This window comes from Brachyhypopomus gauderio, chromosome 7 (genome assembly GCF_052324685.1).
Source record: "Brachyhypopomus gauderio isolate BG-103 chromosome 7, BGAUD_0.2, whole genome shotgun sequence".
In the NCBI taxonomy this organism is placed as follows: Eukaryota; Metazoa; Chordata; class Actinopteri; order Gymnotiformes; family Hypopomidae; genus Brachyhypopomus; species Brachyhypopomus gauderio.
The window spans coordinates 2,949,794-2,976,088 of record NC_135217.1 but is presented as its reverse complement, the minus strand read 5'-3'; the positions used below and the strand labels follow the sequence as shown (position 1 = coordinate 2,976,088).

The 26,295-nt window shown below is 43.6% G+C and overlaps 1 protein-coding gene across 1 annotated transcript; it reads right to left on the bottom strand.

The window, feature by feature from the left end:
• Positions 1 to 15,092: 15,092 nt before the first annotated feature.
• LOC143518472 (uncharacterized) lies at positions 15,093 to 17,084 on the bottom strand. The gene is made up of 5 exons (XM_077010955.1): positions 16,931 to 17,084; positions 16,195 to 16,428; positions 15,890 to 16,080; positions 15,638 to 15,770; positions 15,093 to 15,326 (listed from the first exon to the last, which is right to left on the bottom strand). Exons 1-5 carry the CDS (start codon positions 17,019 to 17,021, stop codon positions 15,286 to 15,288), a joined length of 690 nt encoding a protein of 229 aa, XP_076867070.1. The 5' UTR covers positions 17,022 to 17,084; the 3' UTR covers positions 15,093 to 15,285.
• Between the last annotated feature and the right edge of the window lie 9,211 nt (positions 17,085 to 26,295).

Here is a 26,295-nt window from a genome sequence, read left to right as displayed (position 1 = left end):
GCTTTTCGTAGCAGACGTCACTTTAATCAACATATAGCTTGCGCAATAGCGCACGGAGAACAAAGATACACACACAACGTGTAGACTGTAGACAACGACGAGCACAGGACACTGCGCGAGCGCACATTAAATAGACAAACCACAGTAGCCCCACGTGATCACGAGACGATTCACAGGTGAGACTTATTAATCACACAACAAAACCCTACCCACGTATATACACTGACGCAGACAAAGCACGTGGACTACGTTGACACACGCCCAAAAGGGAGGGGCCGGGGTCCTCAACGTGACAGACGCCCCCTCCAAGGGCACTACCCGTCCCGGGGTGCCAACAGGACCGAGTGCCCCGAACCCACGACGATGGGCGGATCCGACGCGCTCAGTCCTGCGTCTGGGAGGTGACCGCCCTTGGTGAAGCGTCCGCCACGGACCGCCTAGAACACCCTCCCTGGGAAGACGGGGGAAAAGACGGAAGACACATTAAACGGAACGTTCACAAACACACACACAGGCACGTTCACACACAGTGGCACAAGAGGGAAAAACGGGTTTGGTAAACAAAGGGGAAGACTGACCAACACGGGAACACACACACACGACATAGGTGCCAGACTGCGTGCCAAGAGAAGGGCGAGTAGGGGAGAAAGAGGCGGAGCTACTGGCGCGGCAGGCGCTGCGGTGGGTGGTGTTCCTCCTGCCCCCGCTGCATAATCTCCACCGGGCGCAGCGCGGCGGGCGGACGTGCCCGGAGCAGCGCGGCGGGCGGACGTGCCCGGAGCAGCGCGGCTGGCGGACGTGCCCGGAGCAGCGCGGCTGGCGGACGTGCCCGGAGCAGCGCGGCTGGCGGACTCTCCCCCCCGCTGGTCGTAGGGGACGTCCCTCTCGCCTCACGACTGCTCTCTGGAGCCGGCTGTGGGCTCTTCCACCTCCATCTCCTCCGCTTCGCTGCCCCGGCTCCAACTCATGGGCTGCTCCGGACTGCCACCCCGAGAGCAGTCCATGTTCTCTCCTCCGGAGCGACCGGAGGGTGTACTCCACCCTCCCTTTACCGTCCCAACCGAACACTCAGAGGGGGGTGGACTGTCCTCTCCCTCCGTGTCTAGTTCGCTGTCCGTGCACTCAGAGACGCCTGAGTGCACGGACAGAGGACGATCGTCCACATCAAGCTCCTCCTCCTCCTCCTCACTATAGTCCGAGGGGTATGCGGAGCGCTCCGACGGCGTGTAGTCCTCGTCCTCGTCCTCCTCCCCCTTCTCTCTGACGGAAGAGGAACCCACGGGCGGAGGGAGGTAGTCCTCTTCCTCGGACTCCTCCTCCTCCTCCTCCCCGTAGTCTATCGTAGACACATCGTCCAGCGAGGGGGGGTAGGCCTCCTCCTCTTCCCCACCGTAGTTTACGGTGGAGGCATCGCACAGCGAAGGAGGGTATGCCTCCTCAGCTTCGTCCTGCTCCTCCTCGGAATCCCCCTCCCCAAACTCGTTCTCCGGGGTGGACTCAACAGCTCCGTAAACACCGGAGTCCACCCGCGGCGGTGAGCGGGCGCGAGATGGAGGGGAGTGTAGCTCCCTCCAAATTCTCACCGCGCCCTGGCGGAAGACCTCCGCCAGCTCGGGGTTACTGTCCTCTACCCTCCGGGCTGAGGCCAGCTGGAGGGCGCACACCGGGTCCTTCTCCAACTGTTCCTGCGTTGGCGAGGTTACGCGGCGCGGGGGAGAGGAGGAAGAGCGGTGGTGTCGCTTGCTGGAGCGAAGTGCCTTCTTTGGCCTGGCGGCGTAGCCTGGCATTTCGGTGTCTCTTGTCGGCTCGTCGTTCTGTGACGCGCGGCTCGTGGCGAAGGATGAGACACGGGATCCTTGCTTTTCGTAGCAGACGTCACTTTAATCAACATATAGCTTGCGCAATAGCGCACGGAGAACAAAGATACACACACAACGTGTAGACTGTAGACAACGACGAGCACAGGACACTGCGCGAGCGCACATTAAATAGACAAACCACAGTAGCCCCACGTGATCACGAGACGATTCACAGGTGAGACTTATTAATCACACAACAAAACCCTACCCACATATATACACTGACGCAGACAAAGCACGTGGACTACGTTGACACACGCCCAAAAGGGAGGGGCCGGGGTCCTCAACGTGACAATCCACATGTCCGTAAATAATTCAGCTGCATATCTAAACATCAAGAGTAATTACACCAGGTAAACCAGCTATAACACTGACCTCCACTATTTCAGGACCTTACAATGTACTTTTAAAAAAGTTTAATAATTATTTAATACAACAAAGCATTTTAATTCTGTCTAAATTAAATGGTTACCCTTCTGCCAAAGCCATCAATAATCATGTGAAGTCATGTGATCAAATGGTAACGTGAGTTCAAGCTTCACGCTGGTCTCTTCTTGTTCATCTATGAACACACCAGGGGCGGACTGGGGAGAAAAAGTAGCCCAGGAGTTCCTGACAGACTGGCCCACTATATCTATATATATATATATATATATACACATATACATATATAATACATATATATATAATATCTGTATGTGTGTGTGTATATATACTGTGTATATATATATATATATATATATATATATATATATATGTGTGTGTGTGTGTGTGTGTGTATACTGTATATGAGTCTATGCATGGCACGTAGTGTATATGACGGCGTTTATTGTCATATGGACAATATTATTTCCAGCAATAATATGATTACAAAGCCACATAGTGGCTTTTAAATAGTCCACCATAAGACCACCAAACAAGTTGTTTTACGCAAAGTGCATCCTAAAGAACAACCTACAACTCTAACGTGGGTATTTCTTCCTCTTACCTATTTGTGGTGGTTAGTTTTAATCTAAGAATTTCAATAGGTTTAAAAAAAAACACAGTGCGCAGTGCTCTGGAACCTTTAAGACCGCCACTTGCGTCCGTGTTAACCGTGTTAAGGTAATTTGTACATGGTGCCTTAGACGTTGCAGAGGCGACAGCAGTACATTTAAAATAACATGTTATCTACAATTTAAACTGCTGTATGTTTTCGTAGTCCGGCCCGGATTTTCTGGGACAAGTTGTTTTTTTCTGATCTCCGCTGCATATCGTCAGCCCGCCCAGTCCGCGGCCCGGTCCAACTCGTTCATGTGTTTACAGGCTCAGTCCGCGACCGCGCTGAGCAGGTTAGTCTGACTGGAGCGGGGGAGGTAATAACACCGTTAAACAGCAGCGTGACTACAGGCCGGGACCGCAGTGCACGGCAGTGGCTCCTCCACGGGCCGAGTTAAACCACCGGCGGCCAGCGGCCCACCGGCCCACCGGCCCACTAACCCATCGGCCCACCGGGGAAATCCCCGGTAGCAATGTATGCCAGTCCGCCCCTGGAACACACACAAGAAGGTGCATAGTAATAGTTCATTGCTTACACAATAATTACATTGACATTAATGTAACACGTCGTTTAATGTCTGCTAACAGAGCTATAGCAGCAGAACCTGGTGGAGTGTTGGAGGTGGTAGAGATGTGTTAGGAGTGGATGAGGGGCAGTCATGGCCTGGCGGTTAGGGAACTGGTCTTGTGACCGTAGGGTCATGGGTTCGATTCCTAGACCTAAGGCCATTGACTGAGGTGCCCTTGAGCAAGGCACTTAACCCCAATTGCTCCCCGGGCGCCGGGCTAGGGCTGCCCACCGCTCTGGGCACGTGTGATCCACAGCCCCCTAGTAATCACTAGTGTGTGTGTGTGTGTGTGTGTGTGTGTGTTCTAACTGCACAGATGGGTTAAAAGCGGAGGACAAATTTCGATTGGGGTGTAAAAATCACAATTGACAAAATATGGCACATTTAACATTTTTTAACCGAAGTAGCCACTCAGATCTCCAGAACCTTTATGTCCATTATTCACTTGTATACAGCACACAATGCATTGAGAAACATTTATGCTAATATCCAAAGATATTTGTGTAAAAGACATTTATGTAAATTCGTTTTATGTTCTTTGTGTGTCTGTATTTCTGTGCTGTGTTCTGTACTGCTGAACACAGACTTGTGTCAATTGATAAATATAAGACTAGAGAGACTATAGTAAATTAGTAAGTAAGTAAATTTTATTTATAGAGCACAATTTAAAACCAAAGTGCTTTACAAGGTCAAAGAAACACCATACCCTCTGCTCTCAAAACATATAACTTACATAAAATAGAATAACATAGAAACATATGCTCACATAAAACATATAACTTACATAAAACAGAATAAGACATCCCTCCAAATGCAGTTAAAACAGTTTAACAATTGCAGAAAGCTAGCTTGTAAAAATATGTTTTTAGTTTTGATTTAAAAACAGTCACAGATTTGGTGAGTCTAATGTCATGTGGAAGACTATTCCAGAGTTTAGGTGCAGCAACAGAAAAAGCACGATCCCCACTCTGCTTGAGGCGAGCTCGTGGAACCACCAAAAGTGACTTTGATACAGACCTTAACGATCTCGAGGGTGTATACATACAAAGCATCTTCTCTATATAAACAGGGGCATATCCATTCAAAGCTTTAAAAACCATCAGCGCTACTTTATACTGGACTCTGTAATGCACTGGGAGCCAGTGCAAGGATGCCAAGATAGGAGTAATGTGATCCCTTTTCTTGGCTCCAGTTAATAATCTGGCTGCGGCATTTTGAACCAACTGTAAGCGTTTAAGGGACGCTTCATGCATTCCAATATACAGTGCATTACAATAGTCCAGTCTAGAAGTAATAAAAGCTTGGATGACTTTTTCCATATCTAAAACATTAAGAAATGATTTCAATTTGGCAATTGTTCTAAGCTGGAAGAAACTAGCCTTGACCGTTGCATTTATTTCTTTGTCAAATTTTAATTCTGAGTCGAAAATTACTCCAAGGTTTTTAACGTTTGTTCTTAAAAATGGGACTAAAGAACCCAAATTTGTTTTTAAATTTTTGGTTACCATAGAGGAACTAATTAATATGACTTCTGTTTTAGCGACATTCAGTTGGAGAAAGCTATTTGTCATCCAATTCGTAATGTCAGTGATACACTCGTGAAGTCTATCCAGGGAGGAACAATTTCCTAAACTTAAAGGTAGGTATAGTTGTAGATCATCTGCATAACAGTGTAATGAGATGTTATGTTCCCGAATTATTTGACCAAGGGGGAGCATATATAATGAAAAGAGGACTGGGCCTAGTAGTGGCGGCAGAGGAGAAATTACCAATATTAACAGAAAAAGTTCTTTGTTTAATATAAGAAGTGAACCAATTAAGAACTAAACCTTTAAGTCCAACACAATGTTCCAGACATTCGATGAGTAAATCATGATCCACAGTATCAAATGCTGCACTCAGGTCCAGTAAGACCAGGATTGAACAATCACCAGAATCGGCATTAATAAAAAGATCATTAGTGACTTTTAAAAGAGTAGACTCAGTACTATGTAGTGCCCTAAAACCAGATTGAAAGATCTCATAAATGTTGTTGCTGTCTAGAAAAGACGCTAACTGACCAAAAACAACTTTTTCCAGAACTTTTGCTATGAAGGGCAGTTTTGATATGGGCCGATAGTTATTCAGAACTCCAGTATCTAGATTATGCTTTTTTAAAAGTGGCTGAACTAATGCATGCTTAAAATATGCAGGAACTATGCCAGAGGCCAAGCTTGTATTTATGATTGATAAAACATCAGGGCCAATGGTATCAAATGATTCCTTAAATAACCAAGATGGAAGAATATCAGCCGAAGAGGTAGAGCACTTCATGTGGGAAACAATGCCAGATAGCTGGGATAGAGAAACTAATTCGAATTTCTCAAATATTGGGATATCCAGCTCATAGACAGGACTAGTTGTGGAAATCGATATATTAGCTCTAATATTTTCAATCTTCATCAGAAAGAAATCCTGAAAAACTTCACAGTTTTCCTGGGATGGCTCAGGACCATGATATGAAACTGGACTTAATAAAGAATTGATTGTGCTAAACAGAAATTTTGGCTTATGCTGATTTTTTGAAATGATTTCTGAAAAATAATTTGCTTTTACAGATCTAACAGTTTCCTGGAATCTAAGCAAGCATGATTTAAGAATCTCAAAAGACACTACAAGCCTGTCCTTTTCCCACTTGCGCGCAGCTTTCCTGCATTCCCTTCTAGCAGCTCTAATGGACTCATTCAGCCATGGTTGAGATTTAAATTTAGTCTTTCTCACTCTGAGAGGGGCAACCACATCGAGTGCATTTGTACAAGAAGATTTAAAAGAAGCAGTTAGGTCATCAATGTTCAGGTGAGGAACAGTGGAAGACAAACAGTTTCTGTATACAGCTGAGAACTGAACCGCTGCAGTGGGGCTAAACTTCCTAGAACGCAGCTCTGAGGCTCTGACTGGCTTAGCTTGTGCAGCTAGCAGTGAGTTGAACATAACAGGCATATGATCAGAAAATGCTGATTCTGCAATTTTCATATCACTGACATTAAAACCATGAGATAAAACAAGATCAAGAGTATGACCATGCTCATGAGTAGGGCCATTTACACATTATATCTCTAGTCTCCAATTTTAGGTTTTGTCAAATGAAGCAAACATGATTTCACTGAAAAATCCAGATTCTGCTAGCAAGAGTGGACATTTTCTCAATGTCACGTAATGGCCGCGGCCCCTCCCCTAGCTGTCACTCCGGATTCCCTTATGTCTGTATTCCGTGCCTGTTTATCCCGCCCCGCTTGTTTGTCTCCGTGATTCCTCGTTTGTTACTACACCCCCGTGTCATTGCCCGCACCTGTTCCCTGTTTAAAGTCCTGTAGCTATATATAGTCCCTGAGTGTCCCTTGTCCCTCGTCGGTTGTTTTGACTGTTTGGATGTTTGTACATGCTGTTAGTTTGTGTACCTGATCCCGTGCTTTCGTTTTTCTGTGTTTCGCCCGTTTATTTCTTGTTCTCTGTGTCTCCCTACCTGGTTGTGTTTCCTCGTGTTCATTATGCCCATCTATGCCTGTTTCTCTGACTGCCCTCCCGTTATGGACCCGGACTGGTTTTCTGACGATGATGATGGAATATCCTTTAATAAATCTCGCTCTTCTCAGCGTTTGTGTCCACCTCCTCGCTCCGTGGCGCGAGCTACGTTACATAACAACCGACCACACAAGGACACAGCGAGAGAGCGAGACTCTGGTAAGTTCAACCGCTGTAATGAGATGTTGACTGGTTTAATTCGGTTCGACTCTCCGGTGTTACAGCGCGAACAAACCAGAGACAGGAATTCCCCTTGCGCTGTGGGTACAGGGGAGTCTCGTCGCGGTAAAAACAAAGCGAAATCACTTTCGGTTTCTGGCTTTAGCGACGAGCTCCCTGATAAGCGCTATGGGTCTGCCCGACTCGATACACGCTATAGGGAGGAGCAACCTGTAGCGTGAGATTCGGGCAGACGGAATGAATGTGCAGACGAGCGTTGGCTTGGCTCTCAGTTGGCTTTCAAAAGCCATTGTGAGCTCCCGATGCCTCCGACGAGGCGGAGTCACAATGAAAGCCACCGAGAAGCAGTTGTGTCTGTATGTTCTTCCAGGCGCAGACCAGACCGGGGAAGGAGGAAGACCACGCCCCCAGTTCAGAGCCCCGCTGCCACCACGCATGAGGTCGTCGCCTACCCTGAGGAGCTCCTCCCTCCTTCGATCCTGCCAGCCTCTCCCATAGAGACGCCCAAGAATTTTTTGGGGGGGAGTAGTGGCCACTCAACCCAAGAGTGGCCGGCTCGGGCCCCCGGTGACGTCAGTAAGGCGGTCCCGCCCCCCGGTGACGTCAGTAAGGCGGTCCCGCCCCCCGGTGATGTCAGTAAGGCGGTCCCGCCCCCCGAGGATGTCAGTAAGGCGGCCCCGCCCCCCGAGGACGTCAGTAAGGCGGTCCCGCCCCCCGAGGACGGCAGCCCGGTGGTTCCGCCCCCCGAGGACGTCAGCCCGGTGGTTCCGCCCCCCAGGGACGTCAGCCCGGTGGTTCCGCCCCCCAAGGACGTCAGCTCGGTGGTTCCGCCCCCCGAGGACGTCAGCCCGGTGGTTCCGCCCCCCGAGGACGTCAGCCCGGTGGTTCCGCCCCCCGAGGGCATCTCACCCACGCCGGTTCCTGTCTCCGCGACCCAGGAGGGGTCGTCCACGCCGGCTCCTGTTCCCGCTGCCTGTCTGCCGGCTCCTGTTCCCGCTGCCTGTCTGCCGGCTCCTGTTCCCGCTGCCCGCCAGCGGACGCCGCCTGTTCCCGCTGCCCGCCAGCGGACGCCGCATGTTCCCGCTGCCCGCCAGCGGACGCCGCATGTTCCCGCTGCCCGCCAGCGGACCGCGCCCGTTCCTCCAGAGACTGTGCTGCCCTCTATTGGGCCCTGTACACCTGCCTCTGTACCCGTGTTCCCCTTGCTCCCGTGTTCTGTCCCTGGATTTGTGTTGGTCCCAGTTCCTGTGTGTGTGCCTGTTCGTGTCCTTGTACCCGTCTCTGTGTTTGTGTCTGGTCAGTTCCTCCAGGTCCCTGTCCCCGTGTCTGTTCCCCAAGTCACGACCCGCTTTGTGCCCGTGCCTGTCTCTGTGGTCCATGCTGTCTTCACCTCAGTGTTTGCCTCTGCCTTGTCCCCTGGCCCCACTCCCGTGTCTGTCCCCGGTCCTGTACTGTCCAGCCCTGCTCCTGCTCCTTGCCCTGTCCGGTCTCCCTGTGCCCCGTGTACCGCCATGCCCCAGCCCAGCTCCTGGTCAGTCTCTGGTTTCTCTGTCCCTGCCATGCCCCGGTCTCCGTGCCCTGCTTTCCCCTGGTCTGTTCCTCCGGTCTGTCCCGTGTCTGCTGTCCCTGTCCCTCGCCGTGTTCCGTGGTTCCCTGTCCGGTCCTAGTCTGGTTCCTGTCCTGTCTGCCCTTGAGGGGGGGTACTGTCACGTATGGCCGCGGCCCCTCCCCTAGCTGTCACTCCGAATTCCCTTATGTCTGTATTCCGTGCCTGTTTATCCCGCCCCGCTCGTTTGTCTCCGTGATTCCTCGTTTGTTACCACACCCCTGTGTCATTGCCCGCACCTGTTCCCTATTTAAAGTCCTGTATATATAGTCCCTGAGTGTCCCTTGTCCCTCGTCGGTTGTTTTGACTGTTTGGATGTTTGTACATGCTGTTAGTTTGTGTACCTGATCCCGTGCTTTCGTTTTTCTGTGTTTCGCCCGTTTATTACTTGTGCTCTGTGTCTCCCTACCTGGTTGTGTTTCCTCATGTTCATTATGCCCATCTATGCCTGTTTCTCTGACTGCCCTCCCGTTATGGACCCGGACTGGTTTTCTGACGATGATGATGGAATATCCTTTACTAAATCTCGCTCTTCTCAGCGTTTGTGTCCACCTCCTCGCTCCGTGGCGCGAGCCACGTTACACTCAAGAATAATCTTTTTCTAAAGATATGACATTTAAAATGCACAAGACAATCTGAACCTTTGTTTTAGAGAAGCTTCTGAATCAGGTTTAATATAAATAAAATATAAATGTGCCATATTTTGTCAATTGTGATTTTTCATTTGTTTGAAGAATCTTTTAAACGTCATTCTAAAAAAGAAAAAAAAAATGTTAGTTTCTCTCAAAAAATCAGCAGATGAGGTGTAAAGACATATTTATGAAGCTGAATGAGTTTGGTGAGTTCTGTGATTGCAGTAGCTGTAATGTGGAACCTTACCAAAGAAGACAGAAGGCATTCTTGGAATTGTAAACTTTGGAAAGAATTCTCAGATTCTCTATCTGTAAAGGATGCAGGGGAGGAATGATTTTCATCTACATTAATGCATATTAAATAACAATGAATAAATAATGAATAAATACATAAATAATAAACATCATATTCACTTGTCACATCCAGCTCCGCCCTCCTTCCCAGTCTCCTGTCATTTGCTCTAGCCCCGCCTTATTTTCCCATTTCCTTGGTTTCCCTTCTGTCTGTCACGCCCCGTCCTCAGTGTTTCCACCTGCGTCTCGTTTCTCTTCCCTGTTTCAATGTATTTAATCCCCTCTGTTTTATCCCCTCATTGTCGGTCATTGTGTTTGTAAGGTTTTCAGTATATTCCAGTGCTCTCTTCTCTCCGCGGTCTCTAGCCTGTGCTTCCTCCTCGCTTCTCCCGTATGCCGGTCTGGTTCCTTTTGTTTTGTCTTCCTTATGTCTTCGTTCTTGTTTCTCCTTGCCCATGTTACCTCTCCTTTCATCTAGTGCTCACTATTGATTACCATAATTTATTTAGTTGTTCAGGGTTGCCAACTTTTCAAGATCACTTGGAATGAGATTTGTGTGTCAAACGTTGCCGGGGGGTGCTGCACCTAAAACGATCCATCACCAGTGGTTGGCGCCAGTGCGAACTAGTACCTCATTGAATCATAGATATAGATCAGAGGTAAATAAACTAGATTATTTTCAGCGTGAGAAATCGAATTTGTGGCGTGTGAGCGTGAGAAGACGGTCAAATGCGTGTGTCTCACGCTCAATGCGTGAGAGTTGGCAACCCTGGTTGTTACTTGTCATGCATATGCCCCTTTGTCTATTATTCCCCTCCTTTTGAATGGTTCTGTTATACATTTTCAGCATTTGTATTGTTCTTCCTCTCAGTCCTATCTCCTGATGTTGGTTTAGTTGTAGTATTCATGCTTTCATGGTTGTTAGTATGTTCATCATCGTACATAAAGTAGTCCTTCCCATAGTGTGTTTAAAGTGTAGTATTTCTAGTAATGTGTTTTAAGTAGTGTTTCATTTAGTGTTGCTTGTTTGCTGTGTTGTCACTCTTATGTTCGCTTTAGTGTATATTATCTTTTCCCTAGTTTTCCACCTTTGTTCCATTTGGAGTTTGCTTCATTTAATAATTTATATTGATACTTGCGTTTGCGTCGCACCTGCCCCTTTGATTCTTTACGATACTGAACATAATGTTGCAGTAAAAAATTAATGTACGTGCAGGCTGGTGGTCTTCTGGGTTTGCACAGCACACGTGAAATACTTAATAATCCAACAGCACATGTGAAACACATAATACAGATACAGATTAAACAGACACTTACTTGTGTTTGGCTGTGGTGGCTTCTTCGTGTCCTAGAAAGGGAATATGGTGTGTTTGTCCATTAATATAGCTTTAGTCCATTATATAGTAACTAATCATAATAGCCCTTAGCAACTACCCAACAGTATTTAACATCATTCCTCATAATTGACCAGGTAATCAACCATAACAGACAAACAGCCTTTATGTTTTCAGCTGAAAATAGCCTAGTTCAGCATTTCAACAATATTTCAGGTTTACAGTGTTAACGTTTAAACAGCCTTCATCATCATTTCACATTGATCAACAGGTTATCAAGCATGAAACAGCCTCTTATTCATTTTTAGTTGATTTCAACATTATTTTAAGTTTCCATGTAACATTTTGGCAGTATGTTGGTATGTATGCATTCAATTCCTTGTCCAGGCTGTTCTGTGTGGAGTTTGCATGTTCTTCCCATGTGTGGAGGTTTCCCTGGGTACTCCAGTTTCATCCCACAATCCAAAGACGTGTGTTTGGTTGGTTGGTCACTAGATTGCCTGTGTGTGTGTGTGTGTGTGTGTGTGTGTGTGTGTGTGTGTGTGTGTGTGTGTGTGTGTGTGTGTGTTGGCCATGTGGTGGACTGGTGACCTGTTCACGGTGTACCTGCCTTTGCCTGATGATGCTGGGATTGGCTTCAGCCCCTGTGAGCCTGACTATGGCATTAAGTGGTAATGTTTATGGATGGGTGTACAGATTTTCAACAGCATTTAAATATCATGTAACAGTGTTAACATTTAAACAACCTTTAACATTTAGCAGGATATGAACAATTAAAATAGCCTTAAATGTCATTTAGCAGGTTATCAACATTTAACCAGCTTTTAACATAATTTAACAGTGATAAGATTAAAAGAACTTAGGTAGGCAGGGGGGTGGTGTGCTGCACATTAAATGTTGTGATTTTACCCAGTAACAGGGGAAGCGCATGGGCCAGATCAAATAGAAAATAGTACTTAAAAATGGGGTAAACAAAACAAACGTGGGTGAAACATGAAAGTCTGTGAGAGAGAGAATGAAACATTCCAAGAGAGAGAATGGAACATTCCAGGTCAACAGATGGCCCTGATCGATAAAGAGAAATGCAATATCTTCTCTTAAGTCAAAAGCCCTCTTTGAAAAAAAAATATATATATTAGTGCTGTCAATTCCAGGTGCCGCGATTAAAAGTCCTCACCAGGATTTTGCTCAGGCTTTGATGATGTAAAGCAATACAGTAAAATTATTAGCTAATTTCCATTTTAAATGTAAATAATAAACCTCTATCAAAAAGATAAATCCTCATCAAGTTGTAAATCCATATTCCAAAGACATGTTAGTATAGCAACAGCATAGCAATGCTTCACCACTTCGTGTTAGTATGAAATGGGAGTTTCATAGTGAGTTTCAGAGTTTCATACTGAAACCCAGTGGACTGATAAACCAGTGAACTTCCAGATTTCTCAGGAGGTCCACAGGAACTTCACCTCAGTTTCATCCTCACCATTTGTTACCATTGTCACCATAGTTACCATCCTCAATATAGTCGACATTTCCATTATAATATTTCACTTCATATTATTAATTTGATGTGAAAGGTTACCTATATACCAGTGCCAGACACAAACGTACATTTTACATATTTATTGTACAATAAAATATTCAAAAAGATGATTAATTAATAGGACTATTTGTTTTCCAGTATATAGGTAGAAATTACAATGTATTTCAGCACAACATCAAGTTTTATGGAAATTATTATTTAAGAGGCCAAATTTGCAATACACACAGATCGGAATTTGTGCTCTACTTTTAACTCATCTGTGCAGAGTACACACATACACACTAGTGATCACTAGGGAGCTGTGAGTACACGCACATTCACACTAGTGAACACTAGGGGTCTGTGAGTACACATATGGCCCATTTCCACTAGGGCCTGCTTGGCGCGGTACGGTTCGATTCGCAACGGTTTGTGAGTGTTTCCATTAGTACCAGGTCCCAGTCTGCCGGCCCCTTCAGGTACTTTTTTTGTACCTACTCGCTCGAGGTTCTAACCGTTCCGAAGCGGTACAGTTCTGTGACGTGGAGGAACAGCATGACACTGATTGGCCAGGGAGTGTCGTCACAGGTTGCGTCAGGAGAGCGACTCCTCCGCTATGGACTCCTCAGCCATTTTTAAAACCCAATGAGCGAAGTCTGTTCCCTGGTCAAACGCCAAGGTACAAACCTTTCTGTTAATAATCAGCGATCAAAAAATCCAGGGCAAACTGGACGGGGCCACTAGAAATGTAAAGGTTTTTAGCGAGGTTTCCGCGCTAATGGCCACTCATGGCTACCAGCGGTCCGTTCAGCAGTGCCGGTCGGTCCAAGCTAAAAAAGCTTAAAAGCGATTACCGGGCGTTGAAGGACCATAACGGACGCCGCGGAGCAAACCGCAAGGACTGGAAATGGTTCCAGCAAATGGATGCCATATACGGTCACCGGCCAGCCAGTAACGGAAGAGAAAACGTGCTGGACATGACAATGTCGGTGCTGGAGGCCACGGAGAATGGTGAGTGTATTGTGACTTCAGTTTTACTACTAGGCTCGTAAAAGATGTAATATGAACGTAATATGAACGCATCTATTGTAAACGCAGGAATTTAGAGCTGTGTTTGTCGTTAATGTTACCACCACAGTCACTACTGTACAATAGCTCTTAGCCTTGCTAGTTGCTAGTTAGCTGTAGCCATAAACAAAGCATGAGCAGCGAAGACGTGCTACACATTTTGTGCAGTTACGCTATATGGTTGTTGCTTTCACGGGAATGCTTTTGTTTAATATTTGTTATTTTTTACGTTCAAGATTCCCCTTCCACTGACGAGGCGAGCAGAGTTGGCGGAAAATGTTTCCTTCAACCGGGCTTTCCTCGGGGTGCTTGGCGAACTTGTGAACACCATGCGAGACAGACGCCAGTAAAAGCACACAAAATGTTGCTTGTAGTACTATAAATATTTATTTCATATAAAGCTATACGTTATTTTTAGGTAATTTGCTTTTTGCACTTTTTTTTAACTATAACTATATTATTTACATATGTTGTACTTTAAATATCTATATTTCATAATAAAGTTTGATTTCATTTGATTGTATGACTGATGCTTTTTATGCAGGGTGTGTTCAGCCTGTTTGAGTAATACCAAATTATTATCAATAATTAGAGCAACCACATACAATAATGAAGATAAAGATAAAAAAGATACAATAATGGTATGTGTTAAGGGGCACTGACCGGTGTTGTGGTCGCATACAAATGATGTCACGACACTACAACCCGCGCGCCAACAGCGACTCCACCCACATTGTGGTGGTCCACCATTGTAATGGAAACACAACGCGACCGTACCGTTCCGTTGCGAATCGATCCGTATCGAACCGTACCGCGCCAAGCAGGCCCTAGTGGAAATGCGCCAATATATGCACACACACTTGTGAACACTAGGGGGCTGTGAGTACACACACATACACACTAGTGAACACTAGAGGGCTGTGAGTACACACATACAGTGGGCAGCCCTAGACCCAGCGCACAGGGGACACGTGAGGTAAATGCCATGCTTAACAGTCTTCAGTCATGCCCTAGCTGGGAATCGAACCATGACTCTCTGATTACAAGACTGGCTCCCTAATCATCATTACTGTGAACATGAAGTAACATCATTATAACACACCTTAACATCTCTAGAACATCAGTTTGTCAGTAATTGTTTTCACGGTTTGATAAAACACATCAGAGTAGAGCAGGATGTGAGATGGTATGTGGAAAGGTGCTATACAGATTAATTATGAAGTATTTAAATAGATCTCCATTGGGTTTGACCTTCAGTAAACTAAGAAACTAAGAAAAGTTTAAAAGTATAAAATGTGCATGACCCTCCCTAAAAGCTCAGCTGTCAAACTCACTCAGGTGTTCTGGAGACTGTACTGTACAAACATCTCAGTTCAGATCCTCCTGATGACTGAATGGAAACTCATGGGGAGATTGTATCTTCCAGCTCTTATCAGGTCTGAGGGAGTCCCACATCTTCTCTGTTTGCTTCCAGCCATGGCTATTGGAGAGCTTCAGTTAAGTCACAACAGGTCCAGGATCAGTCATGTCCAGCACACATTTCGTTTAACTTCTACTCATTTATGCCATTACACTCTCTTTTGTTTTTTGGCTTCTCTCTCCTGATGTTCCCCTCGTGTGTTTCATGCTTGCATGTAGCTTCTACCCCAGCATGGTGAGAAATCTTTATGGGGTTATTGGAAATAAAGTAAATGGTTAACAGTTTATTGTTTTTGTTTCATTAAAACATCAAATCATCAACAGATCCTAGAACAGAACGCTTTGTACTATATTAAAATTTGTACAATATTAAAATGCCATAAATGTAGAGATGAATGTTCAATGATCTCTTTTTTTTCAGAGTTGTATATTCAGTAGTTGGTAAGTGTTAGTAGATTAGTCCTTGGGTATTACTGAAAGATTTCAGCTCTCTCTGGTACATCAGTGTTCTTTCTCTAGTGGATTATTCACATTCTACAGCATGTGTCCTCTTACCTCTCCGCTTTTTTTCCTCTTTCTTCTGGTGTTTACGTGTCATCCCTTTATTCCCTTGATTCTTTCGGTTTCTGAATCTTAAATTCAGATTCAGTCCTTTCTTTGTTTGAAATGATGTTCCTGCCCCTGGAATCTGAAGTGAGTAATAATTAGATAGTCCCATTAATACTGTACATCATTACACAAAAAACACATCCACAAACATTTCTGCACAGAATGAACTAAAGAGGGAATGTTTATTTTCTGTCATACCCTTTTAATGTATTTTACAACTGTGCTCACAGCTTCAGTGTTTGTTCTGCACTGCAGCAGACCCTGACCCTCATAGAACAGACAGTCCACTGTGGTCGTGTTCTCCCTGGTTACAGATCTGCTGCTGTCTGGTACAATGCAGTATGGGTCAAATGTGTGATGGAGCACCACTAGAACAACCAGCTTGGAGTCTGTGGACATAGAGTAAGATTTGATCTTATGAGCAGGACTTTATCTTGTCAAACATGATGGAGCAGTGTGTGCCCAATATCTTATGTGTTCACAGTGAAGAGGCTCAGAGTTACCTGCTTCAGTAATGAGCTTCAGTGCTGCTTCAATGTCAGTTCCAGCCCGAGACACAATGGGGCAGAACAGCAGAATAACATCACACTTCTGCACTGTAGACACCTCTTGCAGGTCTGGTGTTTGTTTGTGGAGTATTTGCAGAAAGCGTTCATGAGCACCAAGTGTTTTTCCAGTTATGACAGAGACGAATTTGACCCTCTGGTGGTGACGGAAGCTCGATGTCCATCTGGAGTCTAAAAACAAATAAGAGAAACTGATGCAGGCTTCATTTCATAACTGTGGGTGTAACATGTAGGAACAGAACATAATGCACATAAACCTACATACTGTATATAAACTTTATACATTTCATACAGGACCAGTGAGGTGTACTGAACAGATGAACAATGGAAAAAAGTAAAATATATACGAAAACATGAAAGGGCACAGGGTAGGTGGTCACATGATCACACGATCACTGTAATGGCAGAAAATGGGACGCTCTGGAAATTTGAAGAGACCACTGCAAAATGAGCTGTTTCCCTGTTTTTACTATTTATAGTCATTTGTTTAAATAAAATTATATTTTTTTGTTTTATTCTGTAAACTACTGACATTACTCTTAAATTCAAAAGCAGCAATATTGTCATTCAGAGCATATGTTAGCACAAAATGATAATTGGTCAATAAAAAGATGCAGTGTTTTTAAACCTCGAATAATACAACATTCATATATATATTTAAACAACTCAATACTCATGTTATCACTTCTTCCTGGTGCTTCACAGTCGTCTTCCTCCAGTGGGTCAGTTACTTCCATCTGTGTACGTTTCCTCTCACCAGCCATGTCTTCTGGTTCCACTGTGATGTTTTCACCTGATGCTTTCTTTTTTTTTTTATTCTTTACTTTTTCTTTGTCCATCTTTTCAGAGCCAGCATGGTCCAGTGTGTTTATAGCATGTCCAGAACCTCCTTCTGCTGACACTGTCGTAGCTCCTTCATCCTTCATGCTTACACCAACCTTTGATTTCCCTAAAAGAAAGAAACATAATAAACAGACTGCTGCCTTTGGACAATTGATTTTTACAATGTGTGAATCTGGCATTAGCATGATATATATAAACTACACACAAACATGGGGTAAAAGGTGCATGTAAGTGACCATGAAACAGGCCTTTCTTCATAGTGTAGAAGACGGGCAGATGAGCATATCACAGAGGAAGACTGGGATCCAAACATGAAGTGTTATGGATTAAATAACAAGTGACAGTACAGAGCAGCAGATCCAGACAGGACTGAACCAAGTCAAATACATTTACAAACATCCAGAAATTAAAGATACAAAAACAACAGACAACAGACAAAAGGTGAATTAAAATCACCAAAACAAAAGAAATGCTCAGTCAGGTCAGTATGCCTTGGCATAAACAGTACACTCAAAGTTGCATGTCTCACAAAGACATGCAACAATAACAACATCGACACATTAAATAGCTAGAGGTAAACAAGACCCATGTGCAACACATCACGGTACCGAGATGGGTGTGATGAATAAACACACACACATGTAACCACACCCAAAACAAATACATATATGAACCTAAACAGACGCAGACTACACATACACACACACCCGAAGGGAGGGGCCAGTGGCTGTACTATGACAATTGTCATTTAGAGCATATATTTGCATAAAATGATAACTGGTGAAAATAATGACACATTGTTCTTAACCCTTCAATGGAGGAAATAAAACACATTCATATAAATCTTAAAAAAACACAATACTAGTGCTTTAACTTGGAGTTCATGAATCAGTATTTGGTAAAATAATCCCAATTTTCAATCTTAGATTTCATGCATCTTAGCATGTCCCTATGTCATTTCAACACTGCTCAGTAAACATGGTGTGGTTCAGGTGATGATCTAATCACTAGCCCATTAAATAGAACAGGCATGCCTGGGTTGGAACTCAACAGATCCTAGAACAGAATGCTTTGTACATTTCAATATTAAAATGCCATAAATGTAGTGATGAAAGTTGAACGATCTCTTTTTTTTTCAGAGTTGTATATTCAGTAGGTGGTAAGTGTATATAGTAGGTTAGTCCTTGGGTATTACTGAAAGATTTCAGCTCTCTCTGGTACATCAGTGTTCTTTCTCTAGTGGATTCTTCATGTTCTACAGCATGTGTCCTCTTACCTCTCCTCTTTTTTTCCTCTTTCCTCTTGTGTTTACTTGTCACTGATGCTTTCTTTTCTTTTTTATTTACGTTTTCTTTGTCCATCTTTTCAGAGCCAGCATGGTCCAGTGTGTTTCTAGCATGTCCAGAACCTCCTTCTGCTAATACTGGTGTAGCTCCTTCATCCTTCACGCTTACACCAACCTTTGATTTCCCTAAAAGAAAGAAACGCATAAACAGACTGCTGCCTTTGGACAATTGATTTTTACAATATGTGAATCTGGCATTAGCGTGATACATATAAACTACACACACACAAATGGGGTAAAAGGTGCAGGTAAGTGACCATGAAACAGGCCTTTCTTCATAGTGTAGAAGACGGGCAGATGAGCATATTACAGACTGGGATCCAAACATGAAGTGTTAAGGATTAAATAACAAGTGACAGTAGCTACAGAGCAGCAGATTCAGACAGGACTGAACTAAGACAGATACATTTCCAAACATCCAGAGAATAAAGACACAAAAACAACAGACAGAACAGACAAAAGGAGAATTAAAATCACCAAAACAATAGAAATGCTCAGTTAGTTAGTTTCAAGTTGGATATTGGATATTCAAGCTCCACGGAGATTGCAGCATCTACCTCATGGTTGATCTGAATCAAGCACTATGATCTCGGCCAGCCGCTCTCTGTTGCTCCCTCCTCTCAAGCGCGGAGGTTCACTTAGGGACCATCAATAAATTTCCCAACTAGACACTCTTGAGAAAGAAAAATAATTATAAATCATTGTCTTATGACCTCCTGTGTGGAAAATGATATCAAATCATGCCAAAAAGATTACATCAGTGAGGCACACTCATTTAAATGCCATTTTAGGCTTTTTTCCATTTTTAGCAATTTTTTATATGGAAATATCACAATTTTTCTTCAATAGCTTTCAGGTCATGTAACCCACTGACTCAGAATCAGAGTGAAAATATTCTGCTACACTGGACAGATGAGGCACACTCATTCATATGGCATTTTAGGCTTTTTTCCATTTTTAGCAATTTTTTATTTGAAAATATCGCGATTTTTCTTCAATAGCTTCAAGGTCATGTGACCCACTGACTCAAAATCAGAGTGAAAATATTCTGCTACACTGGACAGATGAGGCACACTCATTTATATGGCATTTTAGGCTTTTTTCCATTTTTAGCAATTTTTATATGGAAAAATTGTGATTTTCCTTCAATAGTTTCCAGGTCATTTGACCCACTGACTCAAAATCGGACTGAAAACATTCTGCTACAATGGACAGATGAGGCACACTCATTTATATGCCATATTAAACTTTATTGAACAAAAAAATATACAAAACAAACAAAAAAGAACAGCGCATCAAAAGCAATGGCAAGATATAATATACACTGCTCAAAAAAATAAAGGGAACACTCAAATAACACATCCTAGATCTGAATGAATGAAATATTCTCATTGAATACTTTGTTCTGTACAAAGTTGAATGTGCTGACAACAAAATCACACAAAAATCATCAATGGAAATCAAATTTATTAACCAATGGAGGCCTGGATTTGGAGCCACACACAAAATTAAAGTGGAAAAACACACTACAGGCTGATCCAACTTTGATGTAATGTCCTTAAAACAAGTCAAAATCAGGCTCAGTATTGTGTGTGGCCTCCACGTGCCTGTATGACCTCCCTAAAACGCCTGGGCATGCTCCTGATGAGGTGGCGGATGGTCTCCTGAGGGATCTCGTCCCAGACCTGGACTAAAGCATCCGCCAACTCCTGGACAGTCTGTGGTGCAATGTGACATTGGTGGATGGAGCGAGACATGATGTGCCAGATGTGCTCAATCGGATTCATGTCTGGGGAACGGGCGGGCCAGTCCATAGCTTCAATGCCTTCATCTTGCAGGAACTGCTGACACACTCCAGCCACATGAGGTCTAGCATTGTCCTGCATTAGGAGGTACCCAGGGCCAACCGCACCAGCATATGGTCTCACAAGGGGTCTGAGGATCTCATCTCGGTACCTAATGGCAGTCAGGCTACCTCTGGTGAGCACATGGAGGGCTGTGCGGCCATCCAAAGAAATGCCACCCCACACCATTACTGACCTACTGCCAAACCGGTCATGCTGAAGGATGTTGCAGGCAGCAGATCGCTCTCCACGGCGTCTCCAGACTCTGTCACGTCTGTCACATATGCTCAGTGTGAACCTGCTTTCATCTGTGAAAGTGGCGAATTTGCCAATCCTGGTGTTCTCTGGCAAATGCCAAGTGTCCTGCGCGGTGTTGGGCTGTGAGCACAACCCCCATCTGTGGACGTCAGGCCCTTATACCATCCTCATGGAGTCGGTTTCTAACCGTTTGTGCAGACACATGCACATTTGTGGCCTGCTGGAGGTCAGTTTGCAGGGCTCTGGCAGTGCTCCTCCTGTTCCTTCTTGCACAAAGGCGGAGGTAGCGGTCCTGCTGCCGGGTTGTTGCCCTCCTACGGCCTCCTCCACGTCTCCTGGTGTACTGGCCTGTCTCCTGGTAGCGCCTCCAGCCTCTGGACACTACACTGACAGACACAGCAAACCTTCTTGTCACAGCTCGTATTGATGTGCCAATCTGGATGAGCTGCACTACCTGAGCCACTTGTGTGGGTTGTAGAGTCCGTCTCATGCTACCATGAGTGTGAAAGGACCACCAACATTCAAAAGTGATACAAAACATCAGCCAGAAAGCATAGGTACTGAGAAGTGGTCTGTGGTCCCCACCTGCAGAACCACTCCTTTATAGGGGGGGGTCTTGCTAATTGCCTCTCATTTCTACCTGTTGTCTATTCCATTTGCACAACAGCAGGTGAAATTGATTCACAATCACAATCAGTGTTGCTTCCTAACTGAACAGGTTGGTTTCACAGAAGTGTGGTTGACTTGGAGTTATATTGTGTTGTTTAAGTGTTCCCTTTATTTTTTTGAGCAGTGTACAAATCATGTCATTCATTATCCAGGGAATACTTCAAAATAAGAAGGACCCGCCATGGCAAAACAGACATGGTCGGGATCCAATGGAAAGGGGGGGGCTATGAGCCACCCTATTCAACGAGATGGAAGCAGCTGTGGAGTCATTGTAGTCAAAGTAAATTGAGTTGTTTTTTGTATTGTGCAAGTATGGAAGGTGTGAACATTACAATAACATTATTATCATAGGGAAATGTAATTTGCCATCAAATAAGAATTTGTCTGGCTAGACTGCTAGTATTTTGTACATTTTGGTGAGTGTTTAACCAGTATCTCCCAAGGGATAGTGTAGGGGGAAAAAAAAGAACAACAAGGATCAGTGCAACATGCCACACAGTCTTTGCAATACCAGTTCTTTCCGCATCTTCTAAATGTATTTAGACATTTTTGAGTATGTGTGTATCCCTTATACACACATACTGGACAGTTACATCTCCACATGTAAGTGTTAGGGTCTGCATTATTACAGTATGCAATAAAAAACAGCATCAGGAAGCATCAGGAACCCATATATATATATATATATATATATATATATATATATATATATATATATATAAAACATCCTTCAACATGACCGGTTTGGCAGTGGGTCAGTAATGGTGTGGGGTGGCATTTCTTTGGAGGACCGCACAGCCCTCCATATGCTCACCAGAGGTAGCCTGACTGCCATTAGGTACTGAGATGAGATCCTCAGACCCCTTGTGAGACCATATGCTGGTGCGGTTGGCCCTGGGTTCCTCCTAATGCAGGACATTGCTAGACCTCATGTAGCTGGAGTGTGTCAGCAGTTCCTACAAGATGAAGGCATTGAAGCTATGGACTGGCCCGCCCGTTCCCCAGACCTGAATCCGATTGAGCACATCTGGGACATCATGTCTCGCTCCATCCACCAATGTCACATTGCACCACAGACTGTCCAGGAGTTGGCGGATGCTTTAGTCCAGTCTGGGAGGAGATCCCTCAGGAGACCATCCGCCACCTCATCAGGAGCATGCCCAGGCATTGTAGTGAGGTCATACAGGCACGTGGAGGCCACACACAATACTGAGCCTCATTTTGACTTGTTTTAAGGACATTACATCAAAGTTGGATCAGCCTGTAGTGTGTTTTTCCACTTTAATTTTGTGTGTGGCTCCAAATCCAGGCCTCCATTGGTTAATAAATTTGATTTCCATTGATGATTTTTGTGTGATTTTGTTGTCAGCACATTCAACTTTATACAGAACAAAGTATTCAATGAGAATATTTCATTCATTCAGATCTAGGATGTGTTATTTGAGTGTTCCCTTTATTTTTTTTAGCAGTATATATTATATCTTGCCATTGCTTTTGATGCGCTGTTCTTTTTTGTTTGTTTTGTATATTTTTTTGTTCAATAAAGTTTAATATGGCATATAAATGAGTGTGCCTCATCTGTCCATTGTAGCAGAATGTTTTCAGTCCGATTTTGAGTCAGTGGGTCAAATGACCTGGAAGCTATTGAAGGAAAATTACAATTTTTCCATATAAAAATTGCTAAAAATGGAAAAAAGCCTAAAATGCCATATAAATGAATGTACCTCATCTGTCCAGTGTAGCAGAATATTTTCAGTCTAGTTTAGAGTCAGTGGGTCACATGACCTTGAAGCTATTAAAGAAAAATTGCGATATTTTCAAATAAAAAAATTGCTAAAAATGGAAAAAAAGCCTAAAATGCCATATAAATGAGTGTGCCTCATCTGTCCAGTGTAGCAGAATATTTTCAGTCTAATTTTGAGTCAGTAGGTCACATGACCTTGAAGCTATTGAAGAAAAATCGCGATATTTTCAAATAAAAAATAGCTAAAAATGGAAAAAAGCCTAAAATGCCATATAAATGAGTGTGCCTCATCTGTCCAGTGTAGCAGAATATTTTCACTCTGACTTTGAGTCAGTGGGTCACATGACCTTGAAGCGATTGAAGAAAAATCGCGATATTTTCAAATAAAAAATTGCTAAAAATGGAAAAAAGCCTAAAATGCCATAAGAATGAGTGTGCCTCATCTGTCCAGTGTAGCAGAATATTTTCACTCTGATTCTGAGTCAGTGGGTCACATGACCTGAAAGATATTGAAGAAAAATCGTGATATTTCCATATAAAAAAATTGGTAAAAATGGAAAAAAGCATAAAATGGCATATAAGTGAGTGTGCCTCATCTGTCCATTGTAGCAGAATATTTTCAGTCCCATTTTGAGTCAGTGGGTCAAATGACCTGGAAGCTATTGAAGGAAAATCACTATTTTTCCATATAAAAAATTGCTAAAAATTGAAAAAAAGCCTAAAATGCCATATAAATGAGTGTGCCTCATCTGTCCAGTGTAGCAGAATATTTTTACTCTGATTTTGAGTCAGTGGGTCACATGACCTTGAAGCGATTGAAGAAAAATCGCGATATTTTCAAATAAAAAATTGCTAAAAATGGAAAAAAGCCTAAAATGCCATAAGAATGAGTGTGCCTCATCTGTCCAGTGTAGCAGAATATTTTCACTCTGATTCTGAGTCAGTGGGTCACATGACCTGGAAGCTATTGAAGGAAAATCACTATTTTTCCATATAAAAATTTGCTAAAAATGGAAAAAAGCCTAAAATGCCATATAAATGAGTGTGCCTCATCTGTCCAGTGTAGCAGAATATTTTCACTCTGATTCTGAGTCAGTGGGTCACATGACCTGAAAGCTATTGAAGAAAAATTGTGATATTTCCATATAAAAAATTGCTAAAAATATAAATGAGTGTGCCTCACTGATGTAATCTATCGTAATGATATCAATTCTTTTTGATTTGATATCATTTTCCACACAGGTGGTAATAAGACAATGATTTATAATTATTTTGGTTTCTCAAGAGTGTCTAGTTGGGAAATTTATTGATGGTCCCTAAATGAACCTCCGCGCGTGAGAGGAAGGAGCGACAGAGAGCGGCTGGCCGAGATCATGCTTGATTCAGATCAACCGTGAGGTAGATGCCGCAATCTCCGCGGAGCTTGAATATCCAATATCCAACTTGAAACTAACTTCACCGCGGTAAGGGGACAGAGGTTAAATAAGAATCCAATAGGAAGTGACACGTGCAGGACATTGAAATTCAGTAAATGTTGAACGAGGTGGGTGTGGTTGTTTGATTAATTGGGTTTATTATTCTGTTCGGTTGTTCTGTTTGTGGATGTCACCAGCCAGTTTTCCACTCACCACTTGTTACACCGCCCATTATTTCTGCAGGAAAAAACGAGAAGGACCCTGTTATCTCCATATTATTATACCATATATTGCAGGGTTGCCAACTTTTCAAGATCACTTGGAGAGAGATTTGAACCTGGAGGGGGTGGCGAGTGTAAATAGTTTAAGGGGGGGGGGTGTGAAATGGTCACAAATTAAGTGTTATATCGCGATCGATCGATCGCCGGTGGTTGGCTAGTAACTCATTGAATCACATATATGGATCAGAGGTAAATAAACTAGATTTTTTTTTCGGCGTGAGAAATCGGATGTGTGGCGTGAGAGCGTGTGAAGAAGGGCAATGTATGTGTCTCACGCTCAATGCGTGAGAGTTGGCAACCCTGTGTATTGCATTTACTTCAGCTGTACTCACATGTTTACTCACCTGTGTACACGGTTTATTATGGAATCATAAAAGATAAGCGTTCGTTTATTACCTATTCGCATTTACAACAAACAGTCCAGCGATGTATTTATCTGAAAGGCCACAAGGACACGAACGAAAACCTGTGATTGCTTTGCAAATTATCCAAACCCGCGTTTATGATCTTTTAGGCTGTGATCATGCTGTGTTTGCAGAGATTAACACATTTCAGTCTGAAGTATCTACTCACCTCCGTTTGTCTTCGTATCGTGAGACCCAAGAACTAATGTGCTTTCACTTTCACTTTGGAGTACGTATTATTATTATGATAATGTGGGTTTTGCATATACAAAGCAAACACATTCACATTCTTTGTAGAATGAACTAAAGAGGGACAACTATTTATTATATAATGTATATGTATCCATCTGATGGATTTCACAATTTTCCTTTCTGCACTGCAACAAACCCTAACTCTCAAAGATCTGCTTGCAATCCCCGCCTCTGACCAGCAGAGGGCACCACAGTCTCCTCACCAGAGTCTTTATTGTTACAAGCACAGACACTGTGATTGTGGTAACTGATCTGCTCCTGTCTCGTATAATAATACTACATGAAATGTCTGTTGGAGCGCCACTAGAGTGACTAAAGTGTGTTTTACACACCATACCACCCTGGAGTTGGTATGTTATTATGTCAAGCCCTCTTGTGTTTGTGAATCTGTTATGCTGGTTTCCTTTTGTTCAAGTCAGTGCACTTTAATCATTTGCACTTTTCTAGTAGACACTTGTACTCGCTTCCTCCCTTTTTTCTGTGATGTTGTGATTGGTTATTATTCTCTTCTTGGTCTTAGGCTTTGCTTTTAAATAATAAAAAACAGATGTATGACAGGTATTGTTCATACCAGACAGGAGGTACAGCGGAGCCAGTCAGACTGGATGTGTGGTTAGGAAAAGTACAAGATAAGCAGACAACAAGAAAGAGAAGTGATATAAGGACAAGAGAAGTGATACCAGGCCATGTAGTTACTGCCAGTGTGAGACAGGAGTATGTGTGTGTGTGTGTGTGTGTGTGCGCGTGTGTGTGTGTGTGTGTATGTGTGCGCGTGTGTGTGTGTGTGTGTCAAGGACGGAATTTTGATTTCATAGGTGGGGGGACACACAAATTGGCTTGAGAACTGGGGCACGGGGGGGGGGGGGGGGGGGGTATGGGTTTACAGCTAAACTACAACCTAGAAGCCTTAATTTACATCCTCCCTTACATAACATTATAACATTACATAACCTGATTTTTGAGTAAAAAAGCAGAATTTGGTT